General features: G+C 42.4%; 1 protein-coding gene across 1 annotated transcript; it reads left to right on the forward strand.

Moving 5' to 3' along the window:
• Positions 1-7,425: 7,425 nt before the first annotated feature.
• Positions 7,426-9,557, forward strand: LOC311501967 (spectrin beta chain, erythrocytic-like). Its single transcript, XM_084564042.1, has 3 exons — positions 7,426-8,181; positions 8,876-9,014; positions 9,132-9,557. Exons 1-3 carry the CDS (start codon positions 8,009-8,011, stop codon positions 9,222-9,224), a joined length of 405 nt encoding a protein of 134 aa, XP_084420168.1. The 5' UTR covers positions 7,426-8,008; the 3' UTR covers positions 9,225-9,557.
• Positions 9,558-19,766: the final 10,209 nt, after the last annotated feature.

Consider the following 19,766-nt stretch of genomic DNA (forward strand, 5'->3'; position numbering starts at 1 on the left):
TTTTACTCTGACCGATACAGCTAAGTGCAGTTGCCTTTAATTTGGCCATGCTACAACACATACACAGAGCTGTGATTGCTCGTTAATATTAGATTATACCTGTGAAATCTTGTCATCTTTTTTTCCAAACCCAGATGAGTCATAACATGCTTCTGCAATAAAACAGCATTGGGCAAACCCCACTGCTTGCAGTATATTTATTATGCAGTAGACCTCACAGCTGCAGGTGACTTTTATTGACTTGGTGACATTCAAGTGTTGCATTGGGATTTGATATATGTTATTATTTTGAAAGCATATCTTTTAAGCATTACGTTACCTTGTGTGAATAGTTTGGATTCATTATGCATTTTTACCATCCTACAGTGACTTTCTGTCTCCTCAGTAAATAGTGTACAGGCAGCACAATTAAGTATCTGTGCCTCACACCGGTAATACAGTATAGATGAACTTATCCATTCCTCCAATTGAACCCATTTCCAGTATACACACAGTTTCTGTCTCTGTATTAAAACACTCCCTCATACGTTATCCAAGGTATTGCAACACCAGATGTTTTCAGATTACGTGTATCTAATTCTACAAATTATTATTTACTGGTCTTGTGTTTCCATCCTGTCATAGTCCTGTAATGTAGATGAAACACACATCCCTTCTGCCTTCTTCTGGAGCCTGAGTTTGTCCGTTAGAGAAATGTAGCTGACAGCGGCATGTTACTACGGTGGCCGAGAGGGCTCAGTGCACCACAGCTTCAAGGCAAGACACAAGGAAATTAAGAAAATATTTTCATCAGTTCCACAGCACACGCGTTGTCCTTCGAACACAGAAACACATCGCAAAAGGCTTAAACGCAATCATGCAGTCATGCAAAATAAAATAAAAAAACTTTAATTTCAGCACCCCAAACATCTGAAGCTTTGAACAACAAGCGCATCCTAGCTAGGTTCATCACTATTTAGGGTCTCCTGGAATCGAAGTGCAATTGCTATCCATTAATGATTTTCTTAATGTGCTTGTTTGATCTATTTACGTGTGTTATCTCACGTTTCAGTACGCTGAGCCCTCTTGGAAACCGTGTGTCACAGTATTCAAACAACTGCTGATTCATGATACTGACACATTTCTGTCTTGTGGGCAGTGGCACATTAGAAAAAAAAAAAAACATGTTACTAACATTGCATGACAAAAAGTCATCAGTGTAGAAAAATATTTTTTGTATGTCGCGGCTGGATGATGTTTGTCCCTTTGTACAGCGTCTTGCTTTATTGTCATTCACCACTGGTATACAGGAAGTGTTATGCAGATAAAAGCGTGAGTTGCCCTGCGTTACTTTTATCTGCACAGTTGGTGTGAATACACTGCTGGTTGTGCAAGTAGTAGCTCTATAATCCCACCCACTATTTCACTATGCTGCATCAGCATTACATGAGAGGCTGTAGAATTTGGCAACACCATGCTGCCATAATAGCGTGATTTATATTGTGGTAGCCATACTATCGCACTGTCACCCATGACTGCCTTGAAAATTCACTTCACAGATGCCCTTTGGATCCAACTGTGCCCAGGCTATGGCAAAGCCCAGCACACCCGCAGCCTCACTCCTGTTCCATAAACCTTTGATTCTTTCTCCTTTCGCTTCCTCTTTTCCTTTAGTCTGTCTTTCTCCTCTCCTCTCTCCACCCCCTCTCTGATTTCTTCTCCCTCTGCCTCACTCTGTGTGTCAGTAAAGCCAAGAGAGGGAGAGAGAGAGAGACCTGCTTTCTGCTGGCTCTGCATTATGAGAGGGAGAGCGAGGCTGAGGAAAGATAGGAATGAGAGCGAGGGATGTGAGAGAGTGAGCACTAGCAGCAGTTAAGCAGAGAGCCTGTGCCAAGAGAAGGAATGCAGCACTGCATTATGAAAGCCATAGGATATACAGTAGGTCCAGCTCTCACAGATAAAGGAGAGAAGCAGGATTTAGAAGATAAAACCTGTCATATGCATGCTTTTTATTATATTATAAGCTAAATAAATAATGAATGCATCACCCTCCGTCACCATTAAAATGTAAAAGAAAACTGCAACATTTTCTCAGGGCTTTTAAACATGAAGGTTTACGCTACGGCAGATGCAGAAATGTTCAAAACCTTGTCACAGATGGAAAACACCTCCTACTCCCTAAGTCTCGGTATGGGAGGAGACTGGTAAGAATCTATTCCAGGGAAGAGCTCCATTGACACAAAGAAAAATGCCACAAGCTTTGATCTCACCGCATCTCCTCATCCACATCACGTCATGAACAAAGCTCGAGACTTAGAGATGGGAAGAGGAGCAGAAGAGCCCAGGCGAAGGACAGAACAAGGGTTTATTAGACTTACCATGCATGATTTTTAGGTCAGCCCGGGGCCAAACTTTGCTCTATACACCTGCCTCTCTACAAGCAGGGGGGCTCCAGCCCTGGCATGAGCTGTGTTGTGCCAATCTATTTTGGGGACAATACTGAATTTAGCCACTCAGTGTTTTATCACAAGCACTGTTGTTCCCCCAGTTCCCTTCCTAAAATGCCTAAATATATACATGTGTTAAAACAAGATTGGCAGGTTTATGGTTAGTATAGCATAATAAAGACAACTGAAAAGGTTTTCAATTATCCAAAACCCATTGCCATGGAAATGAATCAGAATAAATGTCGACTTAGAAATACATTTTTTTTGTGTGTGTGTGTGTGTGTGTGTCAAATCTAAAATGGTGGACAGATCTCTTCACGGCACTGATTTCTGGTACCAAGTGAGGCAACAATCATTGCAGCCTATAAGAACCTTCCTTGAAGCAAAACCTGACATTAAAGGAGTGTACGAGTCAGAAGTACGAAAAGCACTCAGCCAATAAATGACAGTCCCACACATAATATAATTTTAAAGTAGGATAGGATTAGCACTGCTAAAATGCATAGTGGCTTCCAGTAAATGATTTTGCTCAGTCAGTTTTGCTCAGTCTCAAATGCAGTGTTTAACCAGTGGTCCTTAACACGTTCGTTCTCCAGGAGGGCCAGGAGCTGATACAGGAGAAGCCGGAGCTGCGTACAGTCGTGCAGCAGAAGCTGGAGGAGATCAGGGAGTGCTGGTCCGACCTGGAGACCACAACCAAGGCCAAGGCCCGACAGCTCTTTGAAAACAACAAGCCCGAGCCGGCGGTGAAGAGCTACTCGGACCTCGACAACCAGCTCTCCCACCTGGAGCAGCAGCCCCCCCAGCTGGAACAGGCGCACCACCTGCCCACCTTCAATGAGCAGCTCCAGAAATTCCAGGCAAGTCCCAAGGCTCTCCTTGGTCACCCTGGAAAACTGTTGGCTGCAAAGATCTAAAACTCTTTTACATGTGAAACAGCTATTCGTCAACAAGGAATTTAATTTAATTAAACATCAGTTAATGTCAACTGACGCATCTACATCATTCACCATGGACACCACATTGTTCAGCATAGTTGCATTAAAAAAAATCTTCTATACGCAGGCTTAAACCTTGACATACAGTATGTGTTTACTTTTTATATAGTGGAAAATGTTACAGTACACACCAAGCCACTCACATGCTTTGACCGTGCATGTGATACAAGTCACTTCTGAATTTAAACCTCTGTGGATGAGGCTTTTTGAATCAAGGTTAGCAAACTTGAACAGCGTGTCTATCGTGGAGGAATAAAGTAACATCTTGTGGAAATAATCGAGGACAAGTACCCCAAAATTAAACACAATACTTTGGTAAATCTTTGTTTCAGCATTTGGCAAAGGAAATTAAATAACCTCTGCTTCTATGACTCCACCCTTTGAAATTTAACAGAGCCAATAGAAGACTTCTCCCTGCAGCACGTTTGCTTATGAGAAATGTTTGTCCATCTCTCACACTGTAATCTGGCTTGATACAGCTAATGGTTTTGACAGACTGTAGAGTTCAGCTCATTGTAGTTTACGTAATTTTCCCTTGCTCCAACGTGTGTCCACTCCAGCCTCTGTGGTGGCATGTTCCCATACACGAGGTTCAGTGGCATTAAAAAAATGCACCATATGCCTTTTCTTTCTTAAAGTGAGGCAACCCATTACATAACCTGGAAATGTTCTGATAGGAAAACCGCTGATGTGCTGTGTTTATCCATCGCTCATATGTCTGTAACATGACCTCCCCTCTGATGCAGGCTATGGAGTCTCAGATAGGAGACTTCTACAAGGATGTGGGAGAGCTGGGAAGCTTGCAGGGGCTCTGCCTACCCCAGCGAGGGATGATGGCAGGTGACAAGGAAGGCGGGGAGCAGTCAGGCGTGGTGGAGACCCGCATTGTCCGCCTCATTGAGCCCCTGAAGGAGAGGCGCCGCATCCTACTGGCTTCCAAAGAGATGCACCAAGTCGCCCAGGACCTGGAGGACGAGATAGTGAGTAGAGTTCTCCGTTGACTTTTTTCAGTTTTTTTATCTTACACATAACTCATTTTTAAATTCTGTTTTCTTTTTCAGTCACAGTTGGGCAGGTGTTATGGCATTATGATATATAATAGGAATAAGATAAGATGATAAAGCTTGTCGCAGCTTCCGTCGTTGGTCCTGCATATAGATCATATACACAGTATGTGCATTCTGAAAAATGTAATCACCTAATTGTGGTTGCTTGATAGCTGTGGATTCAGGAGAGGCTTCCTTTGGCCTCCTGTAAGGATTATGGGAATAACCTCCAGAGTGTACAGCAGCATGTAAAAAAGAACCAGGTAAGTGTCAAGGATGACTATTATCACTTGAAATGTGATCAAACCATGCTCAGCCTACGAACTTTCCTCCGATTATATCCCTATAGGCACTCCAAAGGGAGCTGACAGGGCGGCGGGCTCGTGTTGAGGAGGTGCTAGACCGGGCAGGAATCATTGCTTCGCTGAGGACTCCTGAGGTGGAGTTCGTGCGTGAGGGGGCGGGGCACGTACGCCAGCTGTGGGAGGTTTTGCAGCTGGAGACCGAGAGGAGGTCTGTGTTGCTGGATGCTGTACTACAGGCTCAGCAGTACTACAGTGAGGCAGCTAAAGTGGAGTCCTGGCTGTCGGGGCAGAAGCTCCAATTGCTCAATGAAGAAAAAGGCACAGTATGTCCATTCTTACATAAGATCACTGAGATAAATCCACAAAGAGAACACGTTAAACCTATATACTGAGATTCTCCTGACGTATTTCAGGATGAGGCAAGCACCCTGCAGCTGCTGAAGACTCACCTGGCTCTGGAGCAAACAGTGGAGACATATGCGGAAACAGTAGGAATGCTATCCCAGCAATGCCAGCGTCAACTGGAACTGGGACACCCAGAGAGGTGCGGCATGACCCCCAAAGAGGGTCATAGAAACGACATGAAAGAAAATACATTTGATCTTTGCACATTTTAAGCACTGTGGAGGATAATATTGTATATGGGCAGCAGTGTCAAAAAACAATTCTATAGATTATTTTTTCTCTCCATTTTCAACAGTGAGCAGATCACCAAGCAGCAGTCCCACATAGATCGGCTGTATGTGTCTCTGAAGGACATGGTGGAGCACAGAAAGACCAAGCTGGAGCAGCAGTACTGGCTCTATCAGCTTAACAAGGAGGTAGAAGAGTTAGAGAAGTGGATCACGGAGCGTGAGGCGGTTGCCAGTTCCACCGAGCTGGGCCAGGACCTTGAGGATGTCACGGTTAGTACATGGACACGATTTGAGTGTTTCTTCTACACTAAGAAAAGGAAATGCTAAAGTTTTCAATTCTTAGTCATATGTGAGCCAGTAATCATATACTGTAACAGCAAGTCATTATTTACATCACATCAAATACTATGATTATTTTTATCTTCATCATCGGAATCAAATCTTTCAACCATCATTTTGATGTGATGTAATAGGCGATTTAGACTTCTATGTGAAATTGACGCAGAAGCTACGGCAACAGAGCTGACCCTACACAGACCCTAGCGCCGTAACTGACGCACCTCCACAGAAATGTAACCACACGCCTGGCGGCGCAGACCACAAGAGCTGTGATTGGTCCGCTTGGTAGTTGCGTGTTTCCGCTTTCCGGCTGCTTCTGATTGTTTTGGATCAATAAAGATGGATCACATCGGGGAGAGGTGAACTGAGGAGGTTCGGGGATACAAACATTCGTATGACTCGTTTCATACAGTCGCCATTGATGAAAGTGAAGCAGGAAGTGGAACCAAAAATTAACCCGCCTGGCAAAAAAGACACAGCACGACTGGCGTTTGGGTGGCGTTTTTACAGAGCGAGCCAGACTGACTCGCACCGGCGCAGGCTGTGCGCGTAAGTTACAGCGCCTATGTCCCGCAGTACTTTAAATGAGCCTTAAGGCTTTAAAAGTTATTCATTTAGAAGTGGATGTCAACTTCAACTAATAAACTCAAAATGCAGCCACAAAAATTACTAAAATGTCTGCCTCACACTAGATGCTTTTAGCTAATGTAGCACCTATGCTTGCCATCCCTTCCTTCATAATGTTTTTAAGTATTTTTGTGTTTCATCCATGAACTGTATTGTGTTGCAATTAATGTAACTATTATTTTCAATATTGAGTCATCTGTTTGTTTCCTTATTTTTTTTTGTCAGTTATCTACTTATTTTGGTTGTCAAATTGGCCGTTGTGTTTTCACAATCATCCATCAATTCAGCTCTAGGATATATATGAATAATCTTGTGGCTGGAGCTTCATGTTTCTACATGTAGTTTGTTAAATCAAGCAAAAATATTGACACCACAGCTGCTGCCTGCAAAGTTCCCTCTTCTCTCCCATTAGATCCGGTGATCAATCATTAAAGACACTCAAACTGATCCATTAAACGGAAAAAAAAAAAAATAACTCTTAGGTATAGGATTCACTCCTCACTCACCATCAGTGGGACGTATTTAAGGAACTGGAACATCCTTGATGATGGAGACCTCAGTTGATTTCTGGGTCACTGGCTAGAACAGAGGAGAGTCAGGATGGGATAGAGCATGCTGTAATGAGCGGAAAGGAAAGCCCCCACTGTGTCAAAAATACTTAATATTAAAAGCCTCACAAGGGAAAATCTTATTAGAATACTATGGTATCAGAACGAAAAAATTCATCTTCATATGTACAGACCCTGTAGGGTGTTTGGTTTATGTGTGTTCCAGGTGCTTCAGGAGAAGTTCACCAAGTTTGCTACAGAGACCAACAGCATTGGCCAGCAGCGCATGGAGCAGGTGAATAAAATGGTGAACGAGATGATCGACTGCGGCCACTCGGACGCTGCCACCATTGCTGAGTGGAAGGACGGACTGAACGAGTCGTGGGCCGACCTCCTGGAGCTGATGGAGACCCGCAGACAGATGTTGGCAGCATCCCACCAGCTGCACAAGTTCTTCACTGACTGCAAAGAGGTACGGTCAAAACAAAAAATCCGTCTGTGACTCAGGTGCACTGTGCTCTTCATCACCATTTCAGGTAGACAGTCTGGCCGTGATATGCGGCTTCTATTTTTAAAGCGCTCGTGATGACATCGCTTTCCTGTGTTGTAGGTCTTGGCTCAGATTGCGGGGAAGATGAAGCAGCTGCCAGAGGTGAGGGCGTGCCAAGCCAACATCACCAACCCAGCCACCCTGCAGAGACTCATGCACTCCTTTGAGCATGCCCTTCAACTGCTAGTTGCCCAGGCACGTGGTATTACCTCTCTTTGAATCAGTGAAACAGTATACTTGATGTTAATGAGGGACAGGTGAGACAAGACCAGTGGATATCAATTTCACCAAGATTATCTTTTGGCAAGAAGCTGTATCATTGGCCCAATCCATAAACTAAGCTAGCCCTTAGGCTAAAGAATTATATTTAAATCAGATCAGTTTACTTTCTACAACCAACCAAACTGACTGACCTGATGCTTATTGCAGTGAGCTTTAGACACTAATCATTCAATCTTCTTGCAGGTGAGGCAGCTACAGGAGAACGCTGCCCAGCTGAGGACCATCTATGCCGGTGAGAAGGCCGAGGCCATCATGGTCAAAGAGCAGGAAGTGATGGGGGCTTGGAAGGATCTACTGAGCTCTTGCGAGGCCAGTCGTGTCCAGGTGACTTCAGTAACTGACAAGGTGCAGTTCTTCTCTGTGGTGCGTGAAAACCTAATGTGGATGGAAGGAATCATGGGCCAGATAGGCTGGGATGAGCCAAGGTAAGACGTTATATCCTTGTTGTTTCTTTCTGTTGTGCATAGCATTTATTTCAGGTTCAGAGGCTGTATTTTGTTCGGTGTTCAGTTAAACTAAAATTCTCTGTGGTTCCCGTGGTCCCTCCAGACAGAATGTCATTATGTGTAGCATGGAATTAGGCTGCTGTGCCACCTTGACCTAATTTTATATGACATTTGTTACATGATGTAATAAGAGTTTTAAATTTACTCTTTAATTACTGCCGTTATTGTAATTTATCCTAGACAGCATGAAATCTTTTAGTAGATGTCAGTATATCAACATGTACGAACATACTGCACTATGGGACTGGTAAAGATAGAAAAACAAATGTATGTGTAGTGTATAGAGCTGCAGCTACAGTAACGATTCCCCTTTAGAGCTGAAATGTTTAGTTGATTAATACATAAGCTAGTTGACATAAATGTCTTTAATACCTTTGTGTTTATTAAAAGGCACAATTTATTTGATTAATCGTCATTAGTCATTGATTGATTTATCATATTATTAACTATAAACATACATCAGACAAATGATCATGAAATTATTAGTTAAAGCCATAGTTCTATTATTTGTTGGTTTGTGATAATTGGGCCAGTTGTTGGGTCAACATAATGTTGGCTGGGATTCCCTGATAGTATTTGTTGCTTAAGCCAATCGTTAAAATGTGATCCTCAGGGATTTGACAGCTCTGGAGGTGATGATGAAACAACACCAGGAGCTGAAAGTCAAAATAGATGGCCGCAGCAAGACCATACAGCAATGTGCAGATCTCGGCAAGATCCTGATAGCTGCAGGCAACCCTGCATCAGAGGAGGTGCGGCAAACTGCACAACAAATATGTAGCAGAAGAATGCATAAAACACATACAATTACTTCATTAAGTTCTAGCAATGTGTTGTTGTGGCCGTGACTACGATCTGTCTGTCCACAGATAAAAGAGAAGTTGGACAGTCTTCTGAATAAGCAGAAAGATCTTGTTGAGAAATGGGACAAACATCAGGAAAGGTTACAGCGCAGTAAGTAGCTGAAGTTGACTACATGACTGCTGCACACCAAAAGCGGCTTTTAACACAACACTTTGGTGTCAAATGGACTCAGACTATAAATGCTTTTTTCCACTTCGTCCTGTTACGTGCAGTTGATGTATCATGAATCATGTATGAATCGTACTGTTCTTGTTTGAGTTAACATTACACATCCACTCTGAGCAGGGTATAAAACATCCCACATAATGCACACACAAACATGTAAATGACTGATTTTGACTGGAGCATACATATGGGCTGAGATGGCAATCATGCTGTTGGTGTGCTGTCACCTCCAGAGCAGGAAAAGTTCCAGTTTGCCCAAGAGACGGTAAAGGCGGAAGCCTGGCTGAAGGCCAAGGAACCGCTGATTGCCTCCAAGCAGCAAGAGGGAGGAGAGGCCCAAGCCCAAACCGACGAGGTCGAACAGCTCATCCTACGCCATGAGGCGTTCCGGAAGGCTGCTGTAACCTGGAAAGAGCGCTTCAGCTCCCTTCGCCAGCTTTCCGCAGTAAGCTTGACTGTAGATAAATGTTTAATCAGTTTTGTTAGAGTTACAAATTAATGCTGCTACAGGAAAAAAAATTTAACTTGGGATGCTGCGTTTGTTTATGGGCCCATGTCATGAGTTTGCATCATTATGGCATGACATTTACTGCACCCCATGTGCCTTTCGTGCTACATTATTTAGTAAAAGAGTTGTAATGAATGCATCTTTTCATATTATTTGTATTACCTGTATTTTATTGGATGGTCAGTTCATTTGGGTTTTATGTAGTACAAGAAGTCATTTAGCTAACTCTCTCTTCAGGCCGAGAAGAAAAAAGAGGAGGAGAAAAAGTCAACCCCACTCTCCAGTCGAAGGATGTTCCCATTATCTTGTCTGACACCCTGTGTTCCATCAACCAGCGCTACCTCTCCCTTCTTGAGGCAAACGGTACAGGCTCATCTAGAACCCAAACCCTTACAGAGCAGTTTTGATCTGGGTGCCACCCCTATAACCCAGAGATTGTCTTCAACGCTAGCCAGCTATAACCCAGTTATCAATGGATCAGGCTACCACGGACTGGAGCAACAGTGCAGTGGAAAGTTGGCAAGCTCCTCATACCTTGGGATGAACCACCAGGCAGCTGGAAGTGGAAGTGACTCTATTTTCTCAGCGATAACCTCCCAGAGTGGTGGAGGAGACACCTCTACTTACCTTGGAATAAACCATCAAACTACTGGTAGCGCAGAGAGTTCCGGGTACTATGGACTCAATACTGGGTGTGTAGGTGGTATGCAGAACCATTTAGGCACTGGCAGGTTAGGAAGTTCAGGAAACCTAGCTCAGCAGCCAAGCAGTGTAGGTATGGGAAGCACTGGCTTTCAGCCTCAACAGAATATGGGTAGTTCTGGGTATTTGGCGCAATCACAAAATATGGGAAGTTCTGGATATTTGGGACAGCAGACTAATTTAGGGAGTTCAGGATATTTGGCTCAACAGCCTAATATGGGGAGCTCTGGGTATTTGGCACAACAGCTCAATATGGGGAGTTCTGGGTATTTGGCACAACAGCCTAATATGGGGAGCTCTGGGTATTTGGCACAACAGCCTAATATGGGGAGCTCTGGGTATTTGGCACAACAGCCTAATTTGGGGAGTTCGGGGTATTTGGCACAACAGCCTAATTTGGGGAGTTCTGGATACCTGGCTCAGAACTATCAGGGCAGCGGCGGAATGGGTAGCTCAAGCTATCTGGCACAAAATCATTACAGCAGTGGAAGTCTGGGAAGTTCTGGTTTCCTGGCGCAGAGTGGTGGCATCATGGACCCTAAAATGGCGTACGCATGGCAGCACCTGAAAGCCGACTTCATGCAGCCCAGGATCAACCATATCCACAAGGCTGTAAACCCCCTCCTAGAAGCCAGCAGAGTACAGCGGGAACAATTTGGAGACATCCCAATGGCAGACACGGTGGGACCCGAGTCGGGGCTTGAGCTCCTCCACGGCCGTCTCCAGAGGGATCCACGTGGCAGCCGCTCTGACCCTCAGATGGACCATCTGAGGCGAGAGAGGGAGTACAAGCTGGGTAGACAAACCTCCAGCGAACAGGAAATCCAAGCCAGGCTGAACGAGCTGCCACTGATTGTGCGGCAGGAGCGCTACCGGAGGCGCCTGGAGAGGCAATCATCTAGTGAACAGGAGGGGAATGGCAAGCCAAGGATCCAGAGACAGGACTCGAGTGACCTGGAGGGCTCCGTTAAGGAGGGCTCTGACAAACGCTCAGGGTATGTCAATGTGTGGGGTTTGTGAAAGTGACATTCAAAATGTAAAGCTTTAAAGTGTGCCTAAATAGCACTGTCCATCATGTTCTTAATGATTTTTAAGGTTACATAATGGTTATGTTTGCTGTTTGGGTGACTCATGTGTGTCGCCCCTGCAGGGAGAAGAGATCCACCATGGCAGAGATTGTAGAACAGGTCCAGGAGAGAGAGGCAGCACAGGTGAGTTAGCTTACATGCGGCCAATCACAGTGGCGTCTTGTTTTTCATTATGTCTTGGTGTCACACTATCTTTTTTTACCGTCCCTCTCAGGCACGAGGAGAGCCTTATCGACCTCCTAGCAGCCTCTCAGCACCTGTGACCCGCTTTGACGGCCGGCCTCGCGCACGAGACCGCCCCAAGCCGAGGAGGAGGCCCCGTCCAAAGGAGCCTGAAGAAACTCGACGTTCTCGCTCAGCCCCTGCAACTGGGGCCCCAACAACACCCCAGCCGCCTTCACACACTGCCCATAACGAAGGCTTCCTCTACCGCAAAAAGGCCACCAGCTCTGACCTTGAAGCTCAGCAGAGGAGCCCCAACAGGTACGACCGTTGCTGACGAAACATGCAAAAGACACACCGTTAGGCAACAGCATGTGTAATTGACTAGCCCACAACCCTACAAACAGGCCAAGGAGCACATCGTGAACAACCCAGCGATATGTAGTGTTGCTTCTTGTTAAAAAACATGACCCACTCAGAAACCAGCAGATCCGGTGCAGTGTCTGTCCACAGTCTGCTCTGGAATTTAGGCTAGTGTTAGCAGCTCTGTCACATTCTAGAAATTCCATTGCAGGAAGCTGTCAGCCTAAAAATCTCCTCTTTGGTCATGTTAAAAGTGAATAGTGATGTTGCTAGTCCTCAAATTTCCTACCTCTATACCACAATACACAAACACTTCTACGTGGGTTATAAACTTGGTTGCTGGCTTTTCAGTCATCAAATGAGGCTTTGATGACTTGACATACTGACCTACTGAAAGCTCGGAATGCAGACCACCGCTAAATAAGAGTGTTTAAGGTCATCAGGTTAAGGTCGGTCAACTTAAATACATTTCTAAATGTAATATCTTTGTAATGACAGTTGTAGATAATACTTAGGTGTGAGGCTCATATTAAAACATGTACTGACAAGAGCAAAGAAACTAAATTTGAGAAAAAGGTACATTAAAGTGGCCCATGTTACCGACACATACAGTACATATATTCCATTTTCAGTCTGTTAACATTTATGTGTCTTTTTGATTTTACAGCAAGTCCTGGGTGAACGTATATTGTGTGCTGAAAGAGGGAACATTGACCTTCTATAAAGATGCTAGGAACCTGAGCACAACGTACAATGGAGAGCCTCCTGTTGACCTTAGTACCTGCTCATTTGACCCTTCATTGGGATACAAGAAGAAGAAAAACGTCTTCATTCTTAAGTAAGACCCGTTATATGTGTCAGAAATAATGATATGTATTGTTATTTTATACTTTAAACTGAAACTTTAAACTGATAATCCTAATTAGTTTCCTCTGCACCAGAGTCAACGATGGAAACAACTTCGTGTTCCATGCAAAAGATGAGGTAAGATCATTTAATATACACTTACACATATGTATTTATGTATCATATGTTCAAGAGGCTCAGAAAATGGGACAGAAACTAATGTCTCTGTGAACTAATAGTAACTATTTTGCATATTAAGCAATTTATCTTAAATTTAGATCTTTAGATCTGCCTGAGGAACATGTGTTGAGAGATGATGATGTCTGGGGATAGACACTACTTTGCTTGATGCCAACAAGTACTACTCAGTATATGTCCTCCGTCTGTGCCATAGAGCTGACAGTGAGCCACACTGTGTCACTGTGTTCATCTTGACCCAGTCCTGCATCACAGTTCGGTTTCCAGAAAGACTTATTAATTCACCAAATGTACAGAAAACAGTTCCCTGCAACAATTTTTCAAAATATATTTTACTGGAAATACATGTCAGAGATTACATTATACATCATTGTGTCTATTTTTCTATTTTCAATTTTGTGTATTTTTGTAATCCTCCATTTGCTTACTAAAATAACACAAGATAGCAGGAAATATACCACCTGCATGGCACACCAAGATAAACTTAACACTAACCCTTTACCCCAGGGAACTTAAGGTCAGTCCATACATGGACTCATCTCATTGTGTTGAGGTGTTAAAGAGGCTAAATAGCCTTCATTGGAGGGACCTTGTGCTTTTGTTTTTAAAGATTCAACAAGCCACTTCACATATTTTTACATTTTAAATTTCACGCACTGGCAGGAAATCATGTAATATTCCAAGATACAAAGTATCTGAGCAGATGTGTGTAAGAAGTTTAATGGTAAGGTACAAACTGATTTGAGAACATACCTACACATTTATGTGTCACTTTATTATTTTATTCCATAGTGAATCAATTCCAGAGTGAATCAATTGTTTATTTTTTATTGAAGCTATATATATTTGACATACTGTATATAGTTCATAAAATGATGTTATAAATTCTGTCCCAACCATTTGGGCAGGTCACGCCCTGCAAAGCATTAATGTGTGGTGGTAATTAATGTGAGCCCCACTTTAGTTCACCAAAGAGACATTTCTTATTTGAACTCTGACAATTTGATGTAATAAAATAATGTTATGGATAAATATGCCTATTCCGAAAAAATCTAAAAATTGTAAAAGTCCCCAATGAATACAGATTTGTTTATTATAATCTCTAGAGATTTCTTTGTTCCTGCCACATTATTGTTTATCTAGAAAGCTTCAGTATTCACAATCGAATGTTACATATAATAAAAAAGAACACATATAATGAATTCACAGATAATATGGATTACAAAGCTGTCAGTTTACATACAATGGAGTATTTTTACACTGTTGTAAAGGGACTTTGACTTATGTAAAGAACCTGAATAATTCCAGACATGTGGTAGAGGTTCAGCCTGATATAATAAAGGTAATAGAGGCACAATGCAAATTCAGTTAAATTATTGCTTTGTGTGGAAGACACTTCCCAGTAGTTTCCACCTACCACTTTGTACTGATACCAGAAGTGAGTTTGTTTAAATGAAGGAAACACAGGCTCAGATTGTGAAACGATAGAGATCTGTAATCCCAAACCACAATATGAAAAACATTCAAAAAAGGTAATACATTATAAGGAGGCTTCTTATAAAAGCTGCTCGTCTTATGCTGGTCTCTGCAGGAGGACCTGAAGGCTTGGACTTCAACTATCATCACCTGTATAGATGAGCATGAGGCCATGGCCAAGTGGGACAAACCAGGCACCTCGTCCATGGACCCCGACCGCTCGGAGAGGAAGGAGAAGTCGGAGGGGGACGCAGATGCCAGGTCAGAGAGGTCCGAGCTCGCAGAGGGGGAGGAGAGATCTGAGAAGGAGAGGTCAGAGAAAGGCGACGGCTCTGAGAAGTTAGACACGTCTGAAATTGCCGACAAGCTGGAGGGCGGGGCGGGGGGCTCCAGCACGTCTGGAAAGAGCAAATGAGGAGCCCTTTTGTGTTTTAATTTACTCACTGACAAAAAAAAAAAATCATAGGAGGCAGTGGGTGGGAGGGATGGATGGAGAGCATGTGCAGTTAAGTTTGCAGATCCTCAGTCACAGAGCTGGAACACACTGAGGCCACAGTCCTTGGACTGACTATTGTAACTGTGACAGACTGATCTCTCAGCCCCTCCCCTTCACCCAGGCAATACATCAGTGCTTGCATTGTGCCACCTGCTGGTAGATCGGAGGTTGGCCGAGACAGACAGACAAGACAGACAGACTCCAACAAATGGTCCCAGGAATTAGTCACTGTCACGTCCCATCGTTGATCGTTTAATCTCTTGGATTCACAGCATCTTTCTGTATGTATCTTTGACTGATAATGTAATGCTCTGTCTCTCTAGACAAACCAGAGAAGTGGTGAATGAAATGTTTCACAATATTAAAAAAACAAAACAAAAAAAAAAACAGTTTTTTGAAGCAATATACTTTTTTATTTTTTCTCTTTGTTAGAGAGAGAACGGGGGGCAAGGAAACAAGAAATAATGTAAGAAACAAATGTAAACTCTATGATTTGTCACATCCATGTGAGCTTACTCCAGGCAGTTGTGCACCTTAGACACTTGACACATCTGTATACTAATCATAACGACATTTAATCCAATCACATGGCTAGCTTTGAATCATGTTAATATATGGAATGCTGGTGTTTCCACCTGACCTCATTCTCGTCAACAAATACACATTTCTACAGTTTATTTTCAGTTACTGTTATTATTATTATTATTACTATTATTTGTCCACAATGATCCACGTCAAGAAAAAATCTAATCCATTGACCCAAGGTGTGTTCAAAGTGGCGATGCTCAAAGTAACACTAAAACTATGTGACACAATGCCTTTGTATACATGACAAAAATCAGAACATTGCATGAAATAGTCTATTAGTGCGCCTGTTAAACTTGCCTTTATTTTATGTTCTTGACATACGTTGGGCAGGATTGGAAATGCAATAATTTAATGTGTGAATGTGTGTGTGTGGTGGTGGTGGTGGTGGGGGTGTTTTGCTCCCATGGTCCACTTCTGAAAATGCAGAGGTAAGTCTGACAAAGGGAAGTTGTCTTGTCCCCACAGTAAGCATGAGAAGAAGGGAGGGTTTGTACCAGATAAACGACTACTCCTTCATCTGTAACATGAGCTAAGAAGCCAAGTGGCCCCTCTGCTGTCCGTGCTGTATTACTGCAATTTACTTTCCACAGAATGTACTGATTTCAGCTGTGAAATGTTCAAACGCCACCAGGCTCGTGGTGCCCTAAATTGTAAAACCTTGGAGCGGTTCTCCGAGAGTTAAACCCCTCCGTCTAAACCCGTTGTCTTTCATTTGAAGCTCAAGCCAATTGGAATCTCTCTATCAAAGGCAAGTTAAATGTAAAACCGTCATGAGTCAAATCATGAACTGTAAATACCTATCTTTGTATGTATACCAATAAATCCTGTGCTCTAATAAAACAATACTGAAAATGGGTAAAATTAAAACATTTGTATTAATCCACAAATAAAAAACAATCATCACTCAGATATATAAATGTCTATCACATTTAAATGAAAAATATGCAAATTAGGAATCACTATCAATTATCATAGTGTATATATAAGTACACGGTATCTAGTTGTATTAAACACCTTTTACCAGGGAAGAGCAGCAGGACATACTGTAGGTATGCTTGTTGTATTTTTATATGCCTATATTTATTCATATAAGATCCAGGAGTTGCCCCGCAGCCCCATAAGAACTTGTAATAATAGCTGATTGAGTAGTCAGTGTGTCTGTGGGAGGTGTGCTAAATTTATGTATTACACACATAACAAAATAAACTAGCCTGGGCAGTTCAGTACATACTGCAGTGGATAATCAAATTATTGGTGACTAAAGTAAAGTTCATTATGCTGTGATCACAACGTTGAACAGGCACTGGTCCACTTATTTATTTTTATTTTTTTTCCTGTATGTCAGTTATTTTCCCATGTGTCAGAGGAACTAAAATATCCGTAATGTCACGAAAGTGGAGGAAATAACAGTGAATCACATGCAGCAGCTGAGGCTGTCTTCAAATCTGGGTGTTACAGTGTATTTTTCCATTTTCAACCCTGTTGAATTGCACCTCAAATGTGTAAAAATGACTTCTTTACAGTCTTCCTTTCTAAAAAAAAAAACAAAACAAAACACCAAAAGTCTATCTCAGATGCAGCAGCACCATTTGAATTTACTGACTTGAGGATTGTAGTGACAGTGTGCTGTATCTGTCTGCATTGCTCCAGCCTTCGGATTAGTGTAACAAGAACAGATAAGCTGTGTTATGATGTGAATGTTTTTATTTATTTTATTTACTTATCTGTCAGTCACTTTGTTTTTACATAAGTGCCATGTCATGCGGTTTGCTGGAACAGTTGTTCAGAAAAGAAAAAGATTGGTTCTTTGAACGCGAACAGCGGTTCATTTGACTCGTCTGACAGTACGCCTGTCATTGCAATACATATTTTTATCATCGAAATAGGAGCTATAGTATTTTCATGTGGCTGTAATTGTTCTGATTCATGGCAGATATTTAGCCCGCACCACCATGTGCATTTTAAGTGTTTGCTTCCCATCACTTTTATGAAACACACAGGGGATATTTTCCACTATGTTATAACAGTAACAGTCGAAATTAAATAGGCAGCATAAACCGTGACTGAAGACAAAAATATTGTGCAAACTTTGTTTCCTTGGTCTTACAAGTGTGTATGTCTTTGTTACTTTACATTACAACTTGCTGCTATGACATTAAATAAACCTCCAAACTTGCTGACGCAAACTTGACTTGGAGTGGATGTGGACACACACGCTGGTCACACACACACACACACAAGAGTTTGTTTCTCACATTGATTCCCACTACAAGATAAATGGTTTTCTGTTCAGTTGCACATTCTTGAAACTAGCAGTCAGTTGTGACAACAACATTTGATTATGAGATAGCAGCACGGGTCATGATCAGCTCCAAAATTGGGGAATTGCACAATTAGATACAATAGAAACTAACACTGAAGGATGTATGATGTTGATATGCAGACACACTAAGATGAAACACCAATTAAAAATGTTAAAATATATTTCCTAGAACAATCAGAGTGTGTGCATGTGCACCCCTTGGAGAGAGAGCTGAAATAGGTTTCACACTAACATGTTGCTGCAGGACTGAATCACTGCTGGAGCTCGACTGAAGGGCTGATATTCTGCAAAATGTGTCCAAGTCGGAGGGGTTATCAAAACGCTTCAGATCTGTCCCATTTGCTTCTGTACATACGATAATACAGTGGTGAAACACAAACATTTTTGTGGTGTATTTGTGGCTTTTTGCCTAGCAACCAATGAAAATGCTCTCATCCAGGCTATGTATGTGCAGTTTAAAGAAAAAAAAAAATTGCAAAGCACATGTGAATAATTTATATGAGAAAATAAATAAATAAATAAATAAAGGTTCATGAAACTTTTGTTTTGCACTAGCACAGCCCCATGCACAGTGTGAAAGAGTAGTGGTGATGCTGGGTCTGTTCTGAACATAATCATGTATACGGCATTGCACAAATAAATTCTGCACAACTCGATGTATGTTTTGAGAATGTACATTTAAATTATGACTTGTTTTTTGAATTAAATAACATCTTCCAACGTCTGTCCGTGGAAATATGAAACAGAACTGTCTCATAAAATCTGTCCATCATTTTTGTCTGCTGTTGTCTTTTTTCCCCTCTAGTTCTGCAGCATGTGCCGGTGACAGCGTGTTCTGAGGTGCTAAATAAATATCGACTCCTTTTTCTAGCAGTACTCCCACAGAAACACGGTGTTCTGTAAATGTGGTGGTATCCTGATCTTTTCACTTTGTCCTCCACCAGATACTACAAATATCCATCAGGTCAGAACAAGACCACCTTGACCTTTGCCGCTCTCCTTCACAGCCTGTCTGCAGGAGAGCCTGCAGGTCCTGTGTGACATTCACTTTGTTGCAGGAGGAGTCGAGTTCACAGAGATCAGCCTGCATCTGGCAGCCCTCGGCCCTCGGACGCTACACTGATGAAGTTGCTGTGATATATGAGAGAGTGGGGTGACCCAGGAAGAAAAACACCGGTGGATGGTGTCTGAGGAATACTGGAAAGCTTGATGTGTGATGCAGTTCTGAGGAGCTGCTTCTCTGTGCCTACCTGTGTATTACTTACCTCTCAGTGTCGCCATTTGTGCACAGGCTAGGCTCGTTGCACGTAGTGTTTCCTTCACAGCCTCTCTTATTTTTTTATATGGTATTTTTTGACTTGTTTGGAAAGTTATGTTTGATGAGGCCCTCTAGCTAATTAGACTTGCACTGATGAGTGCCGCATGAGCCACAGATGTAAAATGTATGTTTAACTCACCGCTCTGCTCCATCACTTGAATGTTGTGCAGAATGATGTATTTTACAAATTCATCTGTTAAAGTCATGGTCCAATATGTAGTTTATACAGGTGGGATTTGAATTTCTGACGTATTAACCTGAAACGGAGCAGTTTAAGTTCTGAACTAGCTAATTTAAATGATTTTGTAATGACGTTATCACAAATTAAATAAAAAATAATACATACAATAGAGTTTTTAATGTCTGCATGGGATTTCTGAACGATGTGAGAACAGAAAGAAAAATAT

The sequence above is a fragment of the Chelon labrosus genome (assembly GCF_963514085.1).
Source record: "Chelon labrosus genome assembly, chromosome: 17".
Classification (NCBI taxonomy): domain Eukaryota; kingdom Metazoa; phylum Chordata; class Actinopteri; order Mugiliformes; family Mugilidae; genus Chelon; species Chelon labrosus.